Here is a 19,911-nt window from a genome sequence, read left to right as displayed (position 1 = left end):
GCGCTGCTCCTCTCGGTGCGGGGAGCGGCCCAGGGCCGGCGCGGGGCTCCGCCGGAGGAGGAACAGGCGGTGCGTGTCGCTCCCTGCGGGCCCGGCTGCCGCGCTGGGGCGCTCGCGGTCAGCGGCGGCTCAGCCCGCCGGCCTCCCCCCCGGCAGGGGGCGCCAGCGCGGAGGCTGCGCCGGGCGCAGTCAGCGGGGCCTGCCCCGCGCGGCCGGGGGGCGGCGGGCGCTGCGATTGGCGGGGCGGGTCACGTGGGGCGGGGGCTGCGGCTGCCACAGTAAACATGGAGTCGATCTTCCACGAGCGGGTGAGTGAGGGAGACAGGGAGGGTCCGGGGGAATCCTACCGTCCGCTCCTCTGCCCGCCCGCCTGCCTTCGGCACAGCGCCGTCGGTTGTGGCCGTCCGGGCCGCCGAGACGGGGAAGGCACGCGAGCTCTCTCTGAGGAGCTGCTGGGGCGGAGGCTGGGCCTCCCGTCCCCGCGCTGACCGCCGGGCAGCCCTCGGAGCCCCCGGGGTGCGCTCAGCCTTTGTCGGGCTGGGCCGCGCTGCCCCTCCCTGGCATCCCTCCAGCCTTAGGCAGTGCCTTGTCCTCTGCCTCGGAGGAGAGCCGGGGCCCTCGCTCGATGATGCCAGCGCCTATGGCCCGTCCCAGCTGGACGCTGCCCAGCCCTACAGGGAAAGGAGAGTCAGGGCTGAGCCTCGGCGTCCGCTTTGGCATGGGGATTGTGTTCTGGGGACTGTGGAAACAGCTCGCAAGTGTGGGGCGGTGTAGGCTGCAGCTACTTGTGTTTCTTGAGAGAGAGCTCGCGTGGCTGAGGAATGAGTATGAGGATATGCAGCGGTAGGCAGGGCTGTCCCTATGCTCTCAGACCCATCTCGTCACCGAGCCCGGCTTGGCTGTGGTGTAATGAGCAGGGAGTGGGAGAGCCATAAAGAAATCGCAGTTCATATAGTGTGCTTCTGTGTGCCGGATAGTATTTCCTGTTTTGGAGGACACATGCTTCTGTGAACTGCTGTGATTTATCCAGGTTCCCAAATATTACCTATTTCTGTTTTAATGCTGGTCAGATAATAATTGGATTTTTTCTTCTTGCACTTTCCCAGTGTCTCTCCATCTTTATTGGGTTTGTCTTAATGCTAGTTCTCTTACTTTGTTTTGATGTGTAGGATTGGCTTCCTTAAGAAGTCAAGTAAGATAGCTGTGTATCTTTCTTTAAAAAGTTGCTGTTCTGAAATCTGTAAAAATGGAAAGTTTTCTTTCTGATTAGGTTTGGGTTGCAAAATTTGGCAAGTGTTGTGTTAAGTAGCTGCTGGTCAGAGGGTGCGTGTTGGATTTCAGCCGTGCTGGCTTCTGCTTCAGTGACCTTCAGTCTGGCTTTGAAAACAGTTTAACGAAATGTACTCTTTTCTTACATGGCCTAGCCTATGAAGGTATGAATTAACTTTTTATTGCTAAGTTGTTTTCTAGTTTAATAACAAAACTTCTGAAATTGAAGTGACAAAGCATAGTGCATTCAGAGTTTCAAGGTGATGGTAACTTGTAGTTCCTACACATTCTGGGGAAGGGTGAGTAAACAGTTGTCTCATGTGAAACATACCTGCTCCCTGCTAAGTTAGTAACACAGTTAAAAGGCACCTGAATGTGTTTCAAGTTGGAGCACCAAATATTTTTATTTGCTATTATTTTAGGGAAAATCTAACTGAATTACTGTCCTTTTTTCTTATGGGATATTTTTCACCCCCAACAAGTGCTGCATGTTCCTGAGTCTGCACGCCCCAGTTGTTTTGATACAAAGACATGAGAAACTTGGTATTTATTAAGAAAATTCAACAAAACAACCAGCAATGTGGCATTTTTAGAGAGAAATGACAGTTGCAGAAAGCAAGATTTAAGTATGGGGCTTCAGGAATCCCAATCTTAGAAGTTTGTCCTTGATAAGATACAAGTAATTGAAAACCCTGAAAGCAGGGCAGCATTTTATGTCAGGAGAGGTGTCAATAAGGGGATTTCAGGTTATGGAAAAGAAGCAATGTTCTCTGTACAAAACAATGGAAGCTCGTATCAGTTAAATACTGTAGGACCTGGTTTTTGCATTTGGCGAATAATGTGTATAACTTTTAGATATGAAAATTAAGGCTTATTGCTTTCAGATAATACTGTACAAATACAGAAAGGTCCTTTTAGTGAAATTAAGATGTAAGCATGTAATGCAACTGATTTTCAATTGTATTTTACTATCTGTTTGTAAACCAGTTTTATATAATTCCAGTGGGGAAGCCTGTGTTTATTGAGCGGATTGTTCTGTTACAGTTTTGTCATATGACCAGCAGCAGGAATGTAGTCCTAGAGGGACAGAAGCTGGTGTTTAGTCTTGTATTTCTTGTTGCAGGAAGGGCATGAGCTGGAGGAGGTTTCTGGATTCCACTGAAGCCTGGCTGTACAGCCAGTGTAGCTTTAATAACTCATTGCTCAACTGAGTGATGAAGCCATGGGAAGATTCTGGAGTAAAGGGAACTTTTGAGGCTTCAGCTGTAAGGGGGATCATGGGAATGTCCTACATATGTTCTGTATGATGCTTTTATGGAATTTTAAAGAATATTCCTCAAAGGCATAGTCTCATATTCTTAGTTTCTGTGGGTCAGACTTGAGGAAGGGGTGAAAGAGAAAAGCAGTATTTAAAAACTGATATTACTTGTCTTGCACCTGGATTTTCAGGTATATGTAGGAAAAGGTTGCTTTTCATGGATATTACTTTGGTTGGTTTACATTGTGTTTTTGTTTTTCTTAACAAGAAAGTATTTTATGTCACATATGAAAATGATGGAGCCTGTCATGCATTCATTCAGACAAGAGATTTTTTAAAATTTGTACTACAAAATCAAGACTGACATTGTTAATTAGCCTTTTAAAATTTGTGCTGATATTTTAAAAATGCTACACTATAGCTCTATTATCTGTAAGGTGCTAGGTACACAACAAAGTATCTGAAGTGGTTTTTATTTAAAGGGTCTATAAATTTTAAAAAAATCATTTTTTAATATGCTGAAATTAATAATTTTTTTCTTGTTTCCCCATCATTGTTTTCAAAATTTTCAAGCTAGTGGTATGACCTTATTTTATCTACTTCCTATCTGTAAATTTCATGTGAAAAATGAGCTTTTCTGTTTCTCCAGCTCCTAATCACTTTCTTGGCAATAACATGAAGAGCAAATTACCAATAGTCACCTCTGGAAGGGGAGAAAAGTTAAAAAATAATGAGCTTGTCTGTTACAGATAATGTTTGTTACTAGGAAGTAGAGATCTAAACTGTTTGATTTTTCAAGCATTGATATTTTGGAAGAGGATAGAATCCTTTGTTCTGATGGTTGCAGGGTCTCTGTGTGATTTGTTGGGTCATATGGGTTGCCAATATTTATGGTGTTTTCAAAAACAATTTTTACATTAAATATATTTCTCTTGAGGAAATAAGGTAGGATGCATGTTGGGTTTTTTCTCCTCAAGTCGATGGGAGAGCTTGCAGTAATGTAATGTAATGTAATAGATTGAAAGAATATATGGTATTTTGCCTGAATGGGGAGGGCAGGAAGTTTGCCAGAGTGAAACAGTTGAGTCATTTTACAGAGTGTGCATAACCTGTTATTTTTTCTTCATTTTCTTTTTCCCGTTGGTATTTTTTTCTCTTCCATTATTAGCAAGAAGGCTCATTGTGTGCTCAACATTGTCTGAATAATTTGCTGCAAGGGGAATACTTTAGTCCTGTTGAGTTATCTTCTATTGCACAGCAATTGGATGAGGAAGAAAGGATGAGAATGGCAGAGGGAGGAGTATCTAGTGAAGAATACAGGACTTTTTTACAGGTAAAATTATCTTCATTTGAGGTTGCTTGATATTGCCTGAAATGTTATATTGTGTGGCACAGACCTGTTATTCTTGCATAGCTAGACAAGGTTAATTTTCTAGTGCTAAAGCTTTTTAAATTTATAGGCCTTTTCATTCATGTATCTTGGATGTGACATTTTCAAGTGTTACTAGTACAGCTTTACAATAATTCTACGAAAAGCTACATTACCTTCATCTTATGAGTAGGAAGATCAGTCATGATGAGGAGGATCAGTAATTTGCCTTTTGTTTTTGTAGCCAGTGTCAGTTAGGAACAGAAATTCCTGTGTCTGTCTGCCCTTTAAGTACTGAACAGCTCTAAAGGTTTGAATTTTAAATTAATATGCCTATTTGAGGCATTGTAATCAGCTTTACAAAGACATAAGTCATTGCTTTAAGAATCTGCAGTTACATTTATTTTCAAAACTCAATTATTTTTGACCTTTTATGCTTATACCATTTTTACCTTTTCTCCCTCTCAACTTCACATTGAGCAGCAGCCTTCTGTAAATATGGATGATAGTGGATTCTTCTCAATTCAAGTAAGCACAGCTCTCTTCTGACACCATTTTCTATTTATGCAATATATGTTCTCTTATATCATTTAAATAGCATTGAGTTTTTCCATCTAGTTGCAAGTTCATGGGCTTAATGGGATTAAGTACTGGACTTCCAAATGTTCAGAGTGTTTTCCATTAAGAACAGTGACTTGCAGTTCTTCAGTTCATGGCCCTCAAACACAGCACAGAAATGTGGATTCAGGAGCTGTGAAATGACACCTGCTGGCAATAAGCTTGACTTCTAAGCTGTTTCTTGTGGGCACTTCAGGTGTAGACCTTGGCTCCCACAGACTGTAGGTGAAGAAGCAGAATTCAGATGGCTTTCTCAAAGTATAGACAGAAAGCCCTTGGCAATGGTTACAGTGTTATCAAAGTGATCTGCAGATTTTCTTGGGTGTTTTTGCTTTTTTTAAGGCCATAAGGGAAAAGTAATCAATAATAAATACATAAACCAGAAAAAAAAAACAAAAAAAGTTTTGAACACCAAATTGGGGCTTTTGACTAGATTAGAGCTCTAGACATCTTTGGCTGTCTCCCAAGCTTTCAGTGGTACTTGCAAGACTCCTTAAGAGCCTCTCTTCCTCATGGTCGACTGGGCTGCTTTTCTTTCTAGTAAGAAACCATTAACAGTTTGGCTTTCCTGCTATCTTTGGGCTGCTTCAGTAGCTGAAAAAAAATGTTTCCTCATTCTGCTTTTTTGCCCTGTCATTGCTTTGTCATTTGAGGCACAGTTGGCTTGCTGGAAGGAATTTGAATTGTTAACTTAGAAGCTCTTAACAGTATTACTTGGTGTAGCTTTAGGAAGTTATTGTAAAAGAGTTGGTGCTCAGCTCAATAAACTGACTGATCCTGTGATAATCCAGTGGATAAAAAATCTCCAGCAGTTACTGTGAAGAACGATTGAGATTATATGTGGGGGGGGAAGTAAGGGCAGAGCAGTGCACTGCAGGTAGAGATATGACAATTTATGAAGTCCCTGTGGAAGGTGAAATTACAGCTTTGTTTAGCAGAGTAAGCTCAGTAACACAGATGAGTTAAATCCTGGTTTTGTTACTTTTCCTTAGATAAGTTATGAGTTTTATGCTTGCATATAGATTCATAACCATTGCATTTTGAGTAATGTGATTCCTACGTTTCCTGACAATGTTTTGAAATCTAAGTTTTATGAAAACAGTATAATTGTTTAGTGTAGCTGAAGCTAAGATGGTTGTATTGCTTGAACTTAGATGTGAACTAGTCTGACTTATGAAAAGTGTTCTTTTTTGACAGGTTATAAGCAATGCCTTGAAAGTGTGGGGTTTAGAACTAATCCTCTTCAACAGCCCAGAGTACCAGAGGCTTGGGATTGATCCTATGTAAGACTTTTAGCACTCTGTTTTTATTTTACAGAAAAAATACCCTTAATCTATGTTTTAAATCTTTCTTTAAAATTGTTGCTTCATGGTCTGTTGCATTTTGGTGTTTGTATTACCCTCTGGCTTTGATTTATTTTTTTTATTTTTTCCTTTTTGGGGGTGCATGAGAATGTCTGTCCTCTGTGCCTTCATATTTTAGTATCTGTAGAATCACAGATATATGGAGATTTCAGTGATATTGACAATTTCCTGAATGTTATAAAGCAGTATGAGTATTCTGTAATGTAACATCAATAGTTGTAGTACTGAAATTTTATTATATAAGTTCAAATTAGTGATAACAAAGATCTTAAACATTATGTACTCTGATTTTAGAGTATTTAATTTTATTTATACCTTTTGTTTTTCTTTTTACAGAAATGAAAAGTCATTTATTTGTAATTATAAGGAACACTGGTTTACAGTTCGAAAGTTAGGAAAACAGGTGACACTGTCTTTTTTTATTTTAAATTTGACTTCAGAAATGGGTGTGGAAAGGTGATTGCAAGTAGATTGTGCTTCCCTTTTGCAAGCTTTTGCTGCAGTTTGGTTTAATAGTATCCCATATTAAAAAAAGGGTAAATGTTTGTTTTATCACAAAAATGCCAGGTGGGTCACTGTAAATGTTAGCCTGGGAAAAGAGAGTAGGATCAATTCCCTAGTGCCCTCAGGGAGCTGAAGCTCTGGTAGGGTCTTATGTGACTTCTTAAGCTATTTTATTTTTTTCTCCTGCATGAAATACTGAAGAAAAATTGTACTTGATGGGGTGGGGGAATCCTGGACAATGATTAGGATCCCTACAGAATTCCAACTTGTTTTAATGCAATAAGATATTGACATTGTAAAATAATTTTGTTTATTTAAATGGGCAGTAGATATAAGGAAAAGTTCAACGTTTTGATGGATAATAATGGATACTCAAAAGAGTATCCAGTAGAATGAGGTTTGGGGAAGTAGAACTTTGTACTGTTATAGAAAACTTTGAAACAATTGTATTGTAGGCAGGAAATAGTTACTAAAGGTAAGGAATGGCCATATTAGTATATGGTACATATGTACCAACTCAGTTCATATCCATGTCCCTTACCACCAATTCAGTGTTTTATTTCAGTAGCCAGTCATTTTTCTGGATCTTCATAAGCTTTTATACAACATGAACTGATTTGGTGTTTAATTTTTACCGGGCTTTTTTTTTATGGGAAACAGCTTTTAGAGTCTGTAATGGTGGGACAGGAGTCTGTTTGCCCATTTGATTCATTTTTGCACGTTCTGGCTATTTATGTTGTCATCCAGATTTAAAAAAAAAAAAAAAAAAAAAGAAAAGAAAAATTACCTGTGAGTGAGAAAACTAATCTCTACTGTTCTGCTTTAGTTTAAACTTATGGCTAATGTTTACAGGCATTTTTTGTTTATTTGATATCAAAAAGGCTGGATGTTGTCTTAAAATTACAGAAATGCTCCTTATTCTACAATGCAACCATGTTGGGTGGAATTTTATGAGACAGTGTTCTAACCCAAGACATCCTAAGCTGGAGGGAGGATGCCTTTTTAATTTTTTACATGGCTTGTAACCACATGAAGACAATACCAGGTGTCTGTTATCTAGAGGGTAATGAGGAAAATTTGACAAAATTAGTTGACTTAGATTTATTTGACCTGCTTCTCCTCTGTTACAGTTAAAGCAAAATCAGTTTAATAGAACTTTCATCTCCATAATGTTTTTTAAAAGTTACTGTAGTCTGTCCATCAATTTTTTTACAAAACTTTTTATTCGTTACTCTTCTACACTGTTGGTCTTCTTACCCTTTCCTAGTGGCAAAGAGTGTTTTTGGAAAATTAAGTGATTGCATGACAGGGTGGTAGATAGTTGCTTATATTATTGTATGGGCCTGGCTGCAAACATGTGGGTGCATATATGAAAGTGTGGGTAGCTAGATCAGTGCATTTCTGTGAGAATGGAGATACAATTCTCCTTCCACTAACTAAAATGGTGCTTTCTGGTTAAAACTGCATAATATTGAATGAGTAGGTCTGAAAAACAAGTTCTTTAGCTTCATTGGAATATATATGGGAGTTTAAAGGTAGACTATTTTGTTTCACATTGAATATATTTTCTTCCTAGAAATTTTATGTAAGTATAATACTGTTTCTGTTTAGAAGTGTTATAAATTACTAGTTAGGGTCTTTGGGGAACTAGAAATGAGTTGTGTATGTCTATAGGAAGAGTCCCCTGTTGTAATATAGTGCTGTACCTCAGCATATTAAATTTGAGTAAATTTTTATTAATTTTAAAGTTTAAAAATTATCTGCAAGAAGGGTAAACACTAGTTTTCAGTATCACCAACTATTAAAGGTGGAATGTTCAATGAAAGTATTTAATGGAAATAATTGTCTGTTTCCTGTATCTAATAATTTCTTAACACATATCATTAACTGATGAAGGATTTCTTGCTGCATTAGTCTCAGGTTTAAAACTAGGATTAAGCAGAATTTTAGAATGATGTCTGAAATAAAATACAGTGGTTAAGGATTATCTGTGTTAACATGTTTCCCTGCTACCAGTATTCAGTAATAGGAGAGAGCATGCAGTAATTTCCACACTTCAGATGTCCTGTTAGATTATTTAAAGGATAACCTTTAGCAGTATAGGTATTATGCTCAAAAAAACTTTTATTTGATAATTTGTTTTACTAAATTTATTCAGATATTTCATAATAAAAAATTACCACAATGTACAAGAATGGATTACTGAGTAATCTTCATGCTAATTTGTTCTCTCAACTTTTTTTTTTTTCCTTAATTACAGTGGTTTAACTTGAACTCTCTCTTGATGGGTCCAGAACTAATATCAGATACATATCTTGCACTTTTCTTGGCTCAATTACAACAGGAAGGTAATAGTAACTTGTAGATGTTAAATCTCATTAATTAAAAGTAGGTAATAATCATTATTTCTTAGAACTTATGTATTCAGTTAACTATTCGTAGTTTTATGATTGAAATAGTGAAATAACCCAAGTCCTTATAATGGAAGGTAGAGTCTTACATCTTATATTACACATGATTGTATTCCATATAGTGTACATTTTAGAGTGTTTATATCTGCACTTTAATGCTTTAGACTTATGGTTTCTTTTTCTCAGGTTATTCCATATTTGTAGTAAAAGGTGACCTGCCAGACTGTGAGGCTGATCAGCTGTTGCAGATGATTCGGGTACAGCAGATGCAGCGACCAAAACTGATTGGAGAAGAGGCAGCACAGTCAAGAGATCAGAGGTAAGGTAAATAAAGATTTTGTTCCAATAATGTTCAGTATGATTGGTTTGTAATTTGGAAGTAATAAGTACCTTTAGTTCAATGTTTACTGCCGTTGCACACAGTAAAAGGAAGTTGATAGACAACATACAGATGTATTTTTAAGTGGGTAAAAGCTGTCTTGATAATGATTGAGTCTTTCCATGTGCATAAGCATATTATAGTGCAGATTTTTGACTTAGGGAGGAAAATGGTTTAGCAAGTCTAATGAACTATTGTTAATAGTAATTGTTCTATATTTAAGACTGGTTTGTGCATTTTATCGTAAGTAGAAAAGAATGAGAAGCTGCTCTTTGAATTACACATCATATAAATCATACAGTATTCCCTTTCGGAATAATTTCACTGTAATGTTGTGATGCTGCTCATTTTTGATGCATTCTGCTAATATAAAACATCCTTGAAAATGTATAAAGTCAGTACTTTTTGCGCTTCTGCAATGATTTAATTGAATTTTCATAGTGAACAAATTGCATACTGATAAAAAGGCTTTCGACTTCTCAGAGGAATTAATTTTTTTTTCCCCCTTTGTTAAATTGATGATGTAAATTGATGGAATTATTAGCAGTAATATGGAAAGTGTTACATAGGTTCTGTTGTTTTGGAGTGGCCTTCAAGGCCTGCTGAGAAGGAGACCATATGCACTCTCTTCTGCTGGTGTAACTGTTTAAATAGCAGTAGGTTTGAATGACATGTCATGGCTTTTTGTGGGTTTACCATTTTGTGACAATTTACTAACAACTTCTTGTCAAGAAGTGCATTACTTTAGAAGATAGTGTGTGGCAAATACATGTTAAAGGCCCTCTGCAGTTGCTTGCAGCCCTTTTGTGCTTTTTCATTTTTCAGGAAAATGCTTGTTAACATAACAGACTTTTACAACAAAAATGTTTTTCCCAAAGTTAAACCTAGCTTTATACTGGCAGAACATACTAATTTAAACCTCATGATAAAATCTAATATAATATCTATCTGAATTTTGCTAAGAATGTATGAATTTCACAGGCTACCCAGAAGTGATGTGGACCAAGCAATAGAAGTTAACCATCCGTTTGATGGAACAGGCATGTTAGACGAAGATGAAGAGAATTTTCAGAGAGCCCTGGCTCTAAGTAGGCAGGAAATTGATATGGAGGATGAAGAAGCTGATCTTCGTAGAGCCATTCAGCTCAGCATGCAAGGTGCAGTGCTCATCTAAATTTCTTACAGTGCTTTAAGCACCTCCTGGAATCAATTTCTCAGGCACTTTTTCCAGCATGTGTAAATATCTCTGGAAAGACTGGTGTGAGGCATGGAAGGACAGTCCAGGATTGCCTGTAGCTATCTCCATCCTGGTTTTTGAAAAGTTGTAATTTGCATGTTGGCATTGATTCTTAGGAAGGAAGAAGAAATTGGCAAAGGGTGGCAGGAGGAAAGGGAAACAAACAGTCCTTAGGTGATGAGAGAGAGTTTCAAGCGAGGTTACTTTAGATGCTTAGTTCTCCAAAAAGTCTTTCTTCTTCTCAAGTTTGAAAACATTTTTTAAGTAAGTAAATGAAATATAACTTCATTTTACTATAATTAGTAAATGAGTAGGATTAATTATTTAAAATTATATATTTATAATTATATAAATTATAATTAGTAGGCTATGGCATGTTCTGCTTTTAGGTAGCCGTCAAAGTGAGCTCTCAGGCTCATTACCACAGAATGTTCCTCAGTCGTCTCACAGCAGTCAGACAGACTCCCTTTCTTCAGAAGAACTCCGAAGGAGAAGACAAGCATATTTTGAAAAGTAAAGTAGCTGATAGAAAACTGCATGTGGAAGTACATGTTGTATTTGTCAGTGCTTTTGGGATGTGGATGGGTTTCTTACTGAAGTCCAGCTCAACTTTTCTGTCTTAACATGATTTCCTAACAGTACCTGAATTTCACTATTCTCAGGTGGTTCCTACAAAGAAACCTCTAGTTTGTAAAGAGAGTGTTTGTTAATAATGCAGTAGTCTTGCTACTGTTAAAAGTCTTGTGAAGAAAGAGAAGAAAACATACATTATAGAAGTATTTTAAATTAAATCCTCTAAATTTCTGCGACTACCTTCCCAACAAAAAATATTATTTCTCTAAGACTTTGCTTTGGGTAATGATGCTTCTCATATGCATCACACAAAAGCATTGTACATATTTTATGTTACTGTTCTGGTGAACCTTCTTAATAGATAGTCGAGTTATTGTAGCTTTTCCTTATCTCTGTCTTATAGCAATAGAGGAAATAAAGACCAGGGAGAAATGCTACGGATGGGAGGAGTTAGACTTCACATGGTAGAGTAAGAATGCAGAACTTCTGAATCCTGGGAAAATAGTCTTGTGGCTTGGAGTAGAATACTGGGAAGATAGGTATCTGAAGGTTAGCAGGGTAGAATGAGGAAAGAGATTTTGGGCACAGGGGCGATATTGTACCAAACAGCTTCTAGTTCTGACTCCCGGCCTTCCTCACAATTAAATGAACTTGATTCAGGCCTCATGCTGATGTTAATCTTATTCTCTTATAAATGTATGACACTTTCAGACAGCAACAACAGCTACAGCAGCAAGATCAGACCCCAAACCTGCAGGACAAAGCAACTCTTAGCTCAAGCACTCCAGAACCTGGCACAGGTATTTTTTAGCCTTACATCCAACATGCCTTTTTCATCTTTGTGTTGTTTCTTAATTTTCCTTGTCTGCCTATTTCGTCACTTCAGCAGCCATTCCGATTGTGTATTACAGCCATTATATTGAGAGTGAAGGAAAGGATCACTTTCCTGAAAAGCCTGTTTCCCTTTGAATGTCAATATCCTATTTCTAAGTGAAGAGTGTTGCTATTACCCCAACAGTTTGTTTTCTAAATTGCTTTTAAAGTTGTATGACAACTTGGATTGGTATCTGACAAAATTACTGGAACCGATTTTCAGAAGAGCGTGTGTAGACCTTACCAGTGTTAGGTATTGGTGATCCAAAATCAGTGTGTATTGTTACAAAGTGACTGTTGTTGGTGAAATGCTATTTGCAAAATGTTCAGTGATTTTTAAAACAAAACCAGTTTTGTCAGTGGGGTACAAAAATGTGGGTGTGGACGAAAGGAACAACAAAATCATTTAGCTATAATTAAGAACAGTGAATTTATTGCAGCTTGTGTTGTATGTATTGTCTTTAGGCGGTGATATGAGCGAAGAAGACATGCTTCAAGCAGCCATGAATATGTCTCTGGAGTCTGTTAGAAACCACTTGAAGTCAGAAGAGGAGAAATAACATCATTTTATTCCCTTTTATTGTCAAAACGCTAAGTCTCCATTAAAATTCTACTGTGTGAATGTTGCACAAGCAGGGTTCATTTCAGAGTTCTGAAAGTAGGAATGAAAGGGGGGCTGCTGAAGGTCAGTTTAGAGAGGTCTGCAAATACAAAAATGATTGCACTAATTTAGAGAACTGTAGCACTCCTACTACAAAACATCTGCTCACGGGAGTAGTGGTGTTAAAATTACTGGAACTATTCATGCAAAGTTAGACAAGGGTAGCAGCTGTAACTTAAAAAAGTAAAGCATTTAAAGTTGCATTAAAAAAGCAAGTTTAAATTGTTTTGAAGAGTTCTATAGAAGATTCAAGTGGTGCTGAAAACAGCATCAAATTATTTTCTTTAGTACTAATGGAAAAACAGATACAAATAATAAGTTATGCTCATAAGTTCTTTTTAATAGATCACTCTAAAAGGGGGAGAGTAATTAAATTCCATTAATCTTAAATTATTTTGTGATTCTTTGTTATGAATGACTTGACGTCAACTTTTTGATCCTGCTGTCTACTTTTGAAATTACCCATTCTGCAGGAGCAACAAGGAAGAATCCATCAATTTCATACTTTCCAATTCAAGTCAAAATTTTCAGTGTATTGTTGACCATAATGTTACTCCCGAGTCTTTTAGTGATTTCTGACTTTAAAATAATTTTTGGTTTTACCTTCAATTCCAATTGTAAAATTTTAGGCCCATGTTTAATGTACTGTCTTTTAGCAGATAACTTGCCTTCTTTGGCTTGGGGTTTTGTTTTCCTGTTTTGCTTTTAATTACTGTTTTCTTATGCTCTTTCTTGTTAAAGCCACTGTCTTTTTACTTCAAAAGCAGCATATACTCAATTGGGTTGAACAGGTTTTATTTTCTACCTCTTCCAGAGTCTTTTCCTCTTCAAGCTCAACCCTTCATTATGGCTTTTCAGTATGAAAGAGCTGTAACTGAGTCTAGGAGAAGGTAGGAGGGGATTTAGGTGCCATAAAGTCAGTGCCACACGCATAAGGTGCATTCCTGCAATCTGAAATGACCCCTGTGCAAGTAGCTCTTTTAAGAATGAATATTTATGCCTGTGTGGATGTTCTTTCTGAAATGCTTTTTATGAGTGTCTGTCAGAATGTTGCAGTTTTTTCAGGAATGGCCTTTATTCACGCACCTTACAATTTTTTATCATGTTGTTTCTGATCCTGAGAAAAATTGGGAAGCAAAGTTTGTGAGATGGCTTATGCTATTGGTTGTAAGACATTTGCTTTGATATCCAGGATGAATGTGTAACAGAGTGACCAAACCTGACTTTGAACTTCAGTGCAACAAAAGAGAGATATTTCATTTTCCTAAATGGTGCTTGAAATACAAATTCTGTTTACATATAAATTATATGGAAATATGTTGTAGATAGAGTATATAAGCTGTAGTCCAGTTAAAGCATTAACAGTTAGCACAGGCATTCTAAGAATCTTTCAAAGATAACCCAAAATTTCTTTATCAAAATATTCTAAAGTTATATCTTTGCACAATAGTAACATTTAATTCAAATTAGTAGGAAATTAATGGTAGCTAGATGGAAATACACATTCAGCATCAAGTAGTACTGTACATGAAAGGGCTCTTACCTCTCAGTAAAGATTTGTCTACAGCAATGGTTTCCTGATAGCTTAGGATATTATACATACTTGTGCTAAATTCTGTTTTTCTTATCCATGTGCTGGATTTTCACCAGTGTCAACTGGAACCACTGGTATGTGTTACATAATGTTGATTTTGACATGAGACAGCACTACTTTCTAAAAACTAATTTTTGTCTTTTTAAAATAATCCTGTCATACATATTGTAATTATTTGTAATGTCTCAAATTAATATAGCTGAACAATGACTTTAAAAGTCCATGTGTGCGTATGCCATTTTGAAATGCTGTACTTTTCAGGGTGTGATTTTCTGCTTTCAGTTTGAAATTTCTATAAAGCTGAAAGCAAGAAACGTGTCTAAAGCACTGATTTTTTTATTTTTTTTCTCATCTGTCAATTAACCACAGCTTAATTTTCCTTCTTTGGTTGTGCCATAAATTAGTTCTAAAATAAGACTCATTTTTATAAATAGGTATTGACTGGCAATCTGATGCCAGTACTTGGAACTCAGACCTCTTATCCTCCTCTATTATAAAAACATACTAAAAATATTATTTCTATAGCTCTAGCAGCCTTATATTAAAAAAAAACCTAGACAACTTAGCCCCTTGAATGTCACTGACTGTAAGCCAGGCCAACTACATGATTTTATAATCACTAAAACATGGAGGTTTGCCTTTGAACTTTCATGTCACATCATCAGTCACTTCATCACCCAAGTATTTTAATATGGAAGGAATATAAAATGTCAGTGCCTGAAAGGTGCAGCTGAGTCAGTGATCACAGGGCCAAGCATTTCTCTCTCTGTGGGGAAATGCTGTCACTCAACAACTACCAGTTTGATTTTTAAAGAAATGTCAAGTAGAATGAGGTAGGCATGTCTATCTTGATAAGCAGTTACAAGAGCAATTTCAGCTACATCTGTTAATTCATGTAATTCTGTCGCTGGAAAAGACCTGCAAGAAACCAACCATTAATCCAGCCCAGTCCACCACTAAATGTAATGTTCCTAAGCACCACTGCTACACCTCTTTTTAAAGAGCTCCAGGGAGGAGACTCTACCACTTGCCTGGGCAGCCTGTTCCAATGGTGGATGACCCTTTCAGGGAAGAAATACTTCCTGATACCCAGCCTGAACCTCCCCTGGTACAAACTGAAGGCTGACACACACCACACTACAACCTTCTTTCAGGACTTGTAGGGAGTGACAGGGTCTCTATTTGAACTGTACCCAAGGAAAAGACTCGTACTAATTGCTGACAGTACGAATTTTACAACCCAGGTCTCAAGTTCAGAATGTCTGGACCTGCCAAGAAGCTGTCAATAAAACACTGCTGTCATTTTTTGGTGTGCATTCTTTCAATGATAAATAGTCTAAGTGCAGTTCAACTATGCTTCTAATTTACTAATTTAGGGTGTACTTCCAGTGTTATCTACCCTATCAAGCAGAAGGGTTGGGCTTTTTCCCATGTTCCAGCTTTAGGCCAAAGTTCATTGTTAAGCAGCAGATGTTGATTTTTATTTTTTTTTTTTAATTTTAATATTATTGTTAAAAAGTTATATTTGAGGGAATTTCAGACTTCATTAGTTCAACAGATTTTTACTGTTTTCCAGTGAATGCTCCATGTGACAAATTACGGTTTTCTGCCAGTAGAAATCAAAGGGGCAGGGGGAATGAGTGATGCAATAAATATCAAAATTACATCTCTAAGTATAATTCTGCAAACTGCTTTCTTGGTCTTGGTGAGGGCAGGAGGAACAAGAGTTGTAATGCAGTCATGCTCTTATGCAATTCTTGTTAGGCACAGCAAGGATAAATATGAGCTGTTTAAATGCTTATATTTTTCTAGACCTGAAACTAGTATGATACAATACTGTCTTACTTTAACATTTGTGCTTGTTGTGCCCTTCAAAGAACTTAAATAAATTTAAGTGTAATTTTCAGCTAAGGTACTCTTCTTACTTGTCATACTTTACTACTTTGCAGACTACTTGAAAACAACCAATACAAATTTAAATCTATGACGTGTTTTAATGTTGGACTATTGCTTCTATTACAAACTTACAGAATGGTGGGGGTGCAGGGGTCTAGTAGACAAATATTATAATTTGCAAGCTGCTTTGTCTTATTACAAAAATGACAGGCTTAAAAATGAACATGTTACAGTTCTAAAATGTGAAAATTTCTAGTGTTAAATATTGGCTCAAATAATGATGAAAACATAAAAATGGTGGCCTTTGTACTGAAAAATACAGTATAGGGGAACAGGATCAGGGAATTAGAATTCAGACTTACAAAGAAGTTTTATTTTGTAATTTGTGTTATCAGCACATCACTTTTGAAAGAATTGAAATAAGAATCCAAGGAAAAGAAAAACTGATGTGGAAACTTTTTTTAAGGGCTTAGATAGAAAATTATGTTGTTCACTTGGTAAGCCATTACTGTCTTGCATAGAGCAAACTTAAGTCTGGGCAAATCTTGATAATTATTCACAAATCATTACCAAAAAAAGGAAAAGAAATCCAACATGTAATAAATACATACCTATTCCATAGACACAATCACTTGTTCAAGTGAGAATAATACTTAATGCATTCAAACTGGTGGGGTCCAAATATTTAGTTCTTCAGTTTAGAAGTGGTAGCTTTGTCTTGTATTCAGGTTTTCATCTTAAAAGCATGAGCTCTTCTGCAATAATTTTTTTTAATTGTCATACACACATTTTGCCTTATTTGTATTTCAGAGATGGAGGAAATGCTGGAGTATTTAACCTGCCATAGTCAGCTCCTTCCCCAGTTACAGTTCTTCAGACAGTTAGTACATGTGACTTTTCAACTGTTTTCACCAAATCAAAACGCTTATACATTATTTTCTTTGTCAAAAAAAATAATTATAACTACATTTTTATTTTAATCTTTCCTTGTCCTCAGTACTGCCACTGGGTGAATTTAGGAGGGGACTTGTAAGAGTTTGAAAAAAGGTATGTAATGTTCAAATGCCACTGTGCAAAAGCAAAATGAAAAAAAAAAAAAAAAGAAAATATAAAAAACTTGACCTTGTCTTTAAAACATTTAAGCTTTTGATAAAATTTTATTTTTTGCTACATGAAACCCCCTGTGTACAAGTCAGTGTAGAGTTAGGATTTTGTAAGGGAATAATTTTTCATCTCTTGCCTAATGGTTGTGTATTTTAAAAATTATTTTCAGTAAGATTTTTTGTCAAGACTGTTTTCATATCACATCTTTGGCTCTGGATTTCTGTATAATTTTTGCCTATTTTGTGTATATAAAGCATAGAATAATGAAAAGATTTAAAAAGGGAAAAATGAAATGCTTTGTCATTGTTTTGACTGGAAAATGGCAACACTGTTGAATATTTTGAAAATGCTCTCCAAACAGGCATGAATATATATGGTTGTATTTGATATCACTTTTTTAAATAAATATGATTATAGCTTCTAATGTTTCTCTCTTAAGTATTTGCATATGTGCTTTCCCTTATGTGCAGATTGGGCACAGAATCATCAAACATTGAAATCTCATCCCTGGTGTCAGTGGGCTTTGCACCAGAGGTGTGTAGAGACACAGCAGTGGGGTAGTTTTCTGTTACTGACATTTTATCATCTCTGATGTCTTTGCATCTGTTGATACTCCAAAAGTTCTTTAAAGACACTCCTGTTAAGAAAGGAAGTTGGTGCCAATTATGTTAAATCTTTAAATATTGTATGCTAATTTTTAAAGTAAGGCACAGTTTTCTGCTTTGCTGCCAGAATACTCATTCTTTTTGTGACACAATGCATTGCTCTTGTAGCTTAGTCAATACAGAGTATACTGGATGGCACAGAGTGCCAGTTAACAATGGATGAAGTCAGTCAGCTAAGAGGTTACTTGCAATGCTAAAGAGTTTCTAGTTTTGCAAGAGTAGTAAATAAAAAGAGCAGTACAAAAAGTTTTCTGTGCTGCTTTATTGACTATATGCCTTACTTGGCAGTATAAAATTAACCACCACATTTTTATCATCCCATAATATTTTAAATGTGTGCAGGATATTCATGATCTTAGCTGAAAAAATGCCAAGAGAATTTCCTGTAAAATTTATTTAGCCAAACACTAAATGGCACATCTTTACTGTCATGAGGACCCATACGGGTTTTGTTAAACCAATGATAAGGGGTCTTTTGACCATTGTAAACTTTTCATCTCCATTAAACTCAATATTGCAAATTAGTAAATCTGATAAAGGAACATGTCTGCATTCCATGCTATGTCACAGCACTCATACTTCCTACAATTCTGATGCTTTCTTTTTTTTTTTAGCCAGAAATGGATTTGAAGTGGGGTATGATTGGTTTTATTGTGGATAATCATAAGGGTGACAAGTGTACCATTAAATTAATATACTGGTAAAATCAGTTATCAACCTGATAGAAAAATTGTTCTGTGAAGACAAGGGAAAACAATTTTTATTAGAGAATTAAATAACTTTTAACTTCTAAATTCCTGGACCACATACCATGCCCAGCCTTAGAGTTGCCTGTGAGTGCCAGAGACTATTCAAGCTAAAAGGTAATACCTTATTGCAGGCCAGCCATGAACCCTTCACCAAGACTCTGCAAGAACCTGTTTGGGAAACAACAAGCAGGTTGTACCATGTCTGTCTGGTAATGTTTGCCCACTTATAACTCTAGAACCTGTGTTTTGTACCTGCTGCATTCCCAGACTTCTAAGAAATCTAAGATTTCACCTGCTCTTCTCAGCTTCTTTTTGCTGTTGATGTGATACTTTAATTATGCATCTTTTTATGTAGCTATCAATTTGAAATGGGCAAAGAGCCAGCTGCCCTGTATTTTATTTCCAGTGTCTGCATTTTTTTATGACAGTGTCATTCTGACTGATACAAAATTTATTTTTCTGTAACTCCTTGTAGTCCGAAGTTTAAATACCTCACTTGATCAGAAAACAAAGGGAACTTTGAATTGGAGCAGTTTTGGGGTTCTGGCTGGAAATACAACCGAGAATCACAGAATGGGTCAGGCTGGAAGGGACCACAGTGGATCATCTGGTCCAACCTCCGTGCTCAAGTAGGGTGACCCCAGAATTCAGATGATTCCTGAGTATCTCCAGGGATGGACACTCCACAGCCTCCCTAGGCAATCCGTTCCAGCGTGCAGTCACTGCACAGTGAAGTTTTTTCCTGATATTCAGATGGATCTTGCTGTGTATCAGTTTCTGACCGTTGCAGAAACCTTGTCCTACTGCTGGGCACCAGCGGGAAGAGCCCGGACCCAGCCTCTTGGCACCTCTCCTTGAGATTCTGATACACTCCATTAGGTCCCCTAAGTCACCTCTTCCCTATCCAAACGTAAATCCTCTATCTACTCCACAGCAGCCGCAGCTTCAGGATCTTGTGTGGGTTTTGAGAACACGTTTTCAAACACTAATCGTGTCTAATCTCGTGCACAGCACACTGTTTTGCGAGTGGCCCAGGTCCATCCCGGCGGGCGAGCTCCCCACAATCACGCGGGGCTCCACGCCGCCCTCCGCCGCCCCTCGCCTGCTGCTCCGCCACCATCCCGGCATCCTCTGCTTCCGCCACACGCCATATCCGCCTCCCAGGCGGCGCTCTAGCCCGAGCGGCCGCGCTCTATGGTGTTTGGGAGGGGTGTCATGGCGGCCGTTGAGGTGGCAGCGGCCGGAGCCGCCGGGAGGAGTCGCTGAGCCAGGACGGGACAAGACAAGCCGGGAGGAGCGGCTGAGCCGGAGGAGCCGGGAGGATGCGCGAGGCTTTGGTGGAGAAGTCGCCGAGCCCGGTGTGCTGAGCCCGCAGCAGGAGCCGCCG

General features: G+C 37.7%; 1 protein-coding gene across 4 annotated transcripts; it reads left to right on the top strand.

Annotated features, from left to right (window-relative positions):
* The first annotated feature begins 253 nt into the window (after positions 1 to 253).
* On the top strand, positions 254 to 17,548 carry ATXN3 (ataxin 3). 4 transcript variants are annotated; one of them, XM_058842013.1, is made up of 11 exons: positions 254 to 308; positions 3,696 to 3,860; positions 4,380 to 4,424; positions 5,712 to 5,797; positions 6,215 to 6,281; positions 8,643 to 8,730; positions 8,980 to 9,112; positions 10,154 to 10,329; positions 10,799 to 10,922; positions 11,694 to 11,782; positions 12,321 to 17,548. In XM_058842013.1, exons 1-11 carry the CDS (start codon positions 285 to 287, stop codon positions 12,413 to 12,415), a joined length of 1,092 nt encoding a protein of 363 aa, XP_058697996.1. In that variant the 5' UTR covers positions 254 to 284; the 3' UTR covers positions 12,416 to 17,548. The 4 variants fall into 4 exon arrangements, with proteins under 4 accessions (XP_058697996.1, XP_058698012.1, XP_058698022.1 ...); XM_058842022.1 differs by lacking the exon at positions 254 to 308 and adding an exon at positions 1,298 to 1,433; XM_058842029.1 differs by lacking the exon at positions 4,380 to 4,424.
* Positions 17,549 to 19,911: the final 2,363 nt, after the last annotated feature.

The sequence above is a fragment of the Poecile atricapillus genome, chromosome 1, assembly GCF_030490865.1.
Source record: "Poecile atricapillus isolate bPoeAtr1 chromosome 1, bPoeAtr1.hap1, whole genome shotgun sequence".
NCBI lineage: Eukaryota > Metazoa > Chordata > Aves > Passeriformes > Paridae > Poecile > Poecile atricapillus.
Note: the sequence above shows the minus strand (reverse complement) of the source record. Positions and strands in the feature narration are given on the sequence as shown.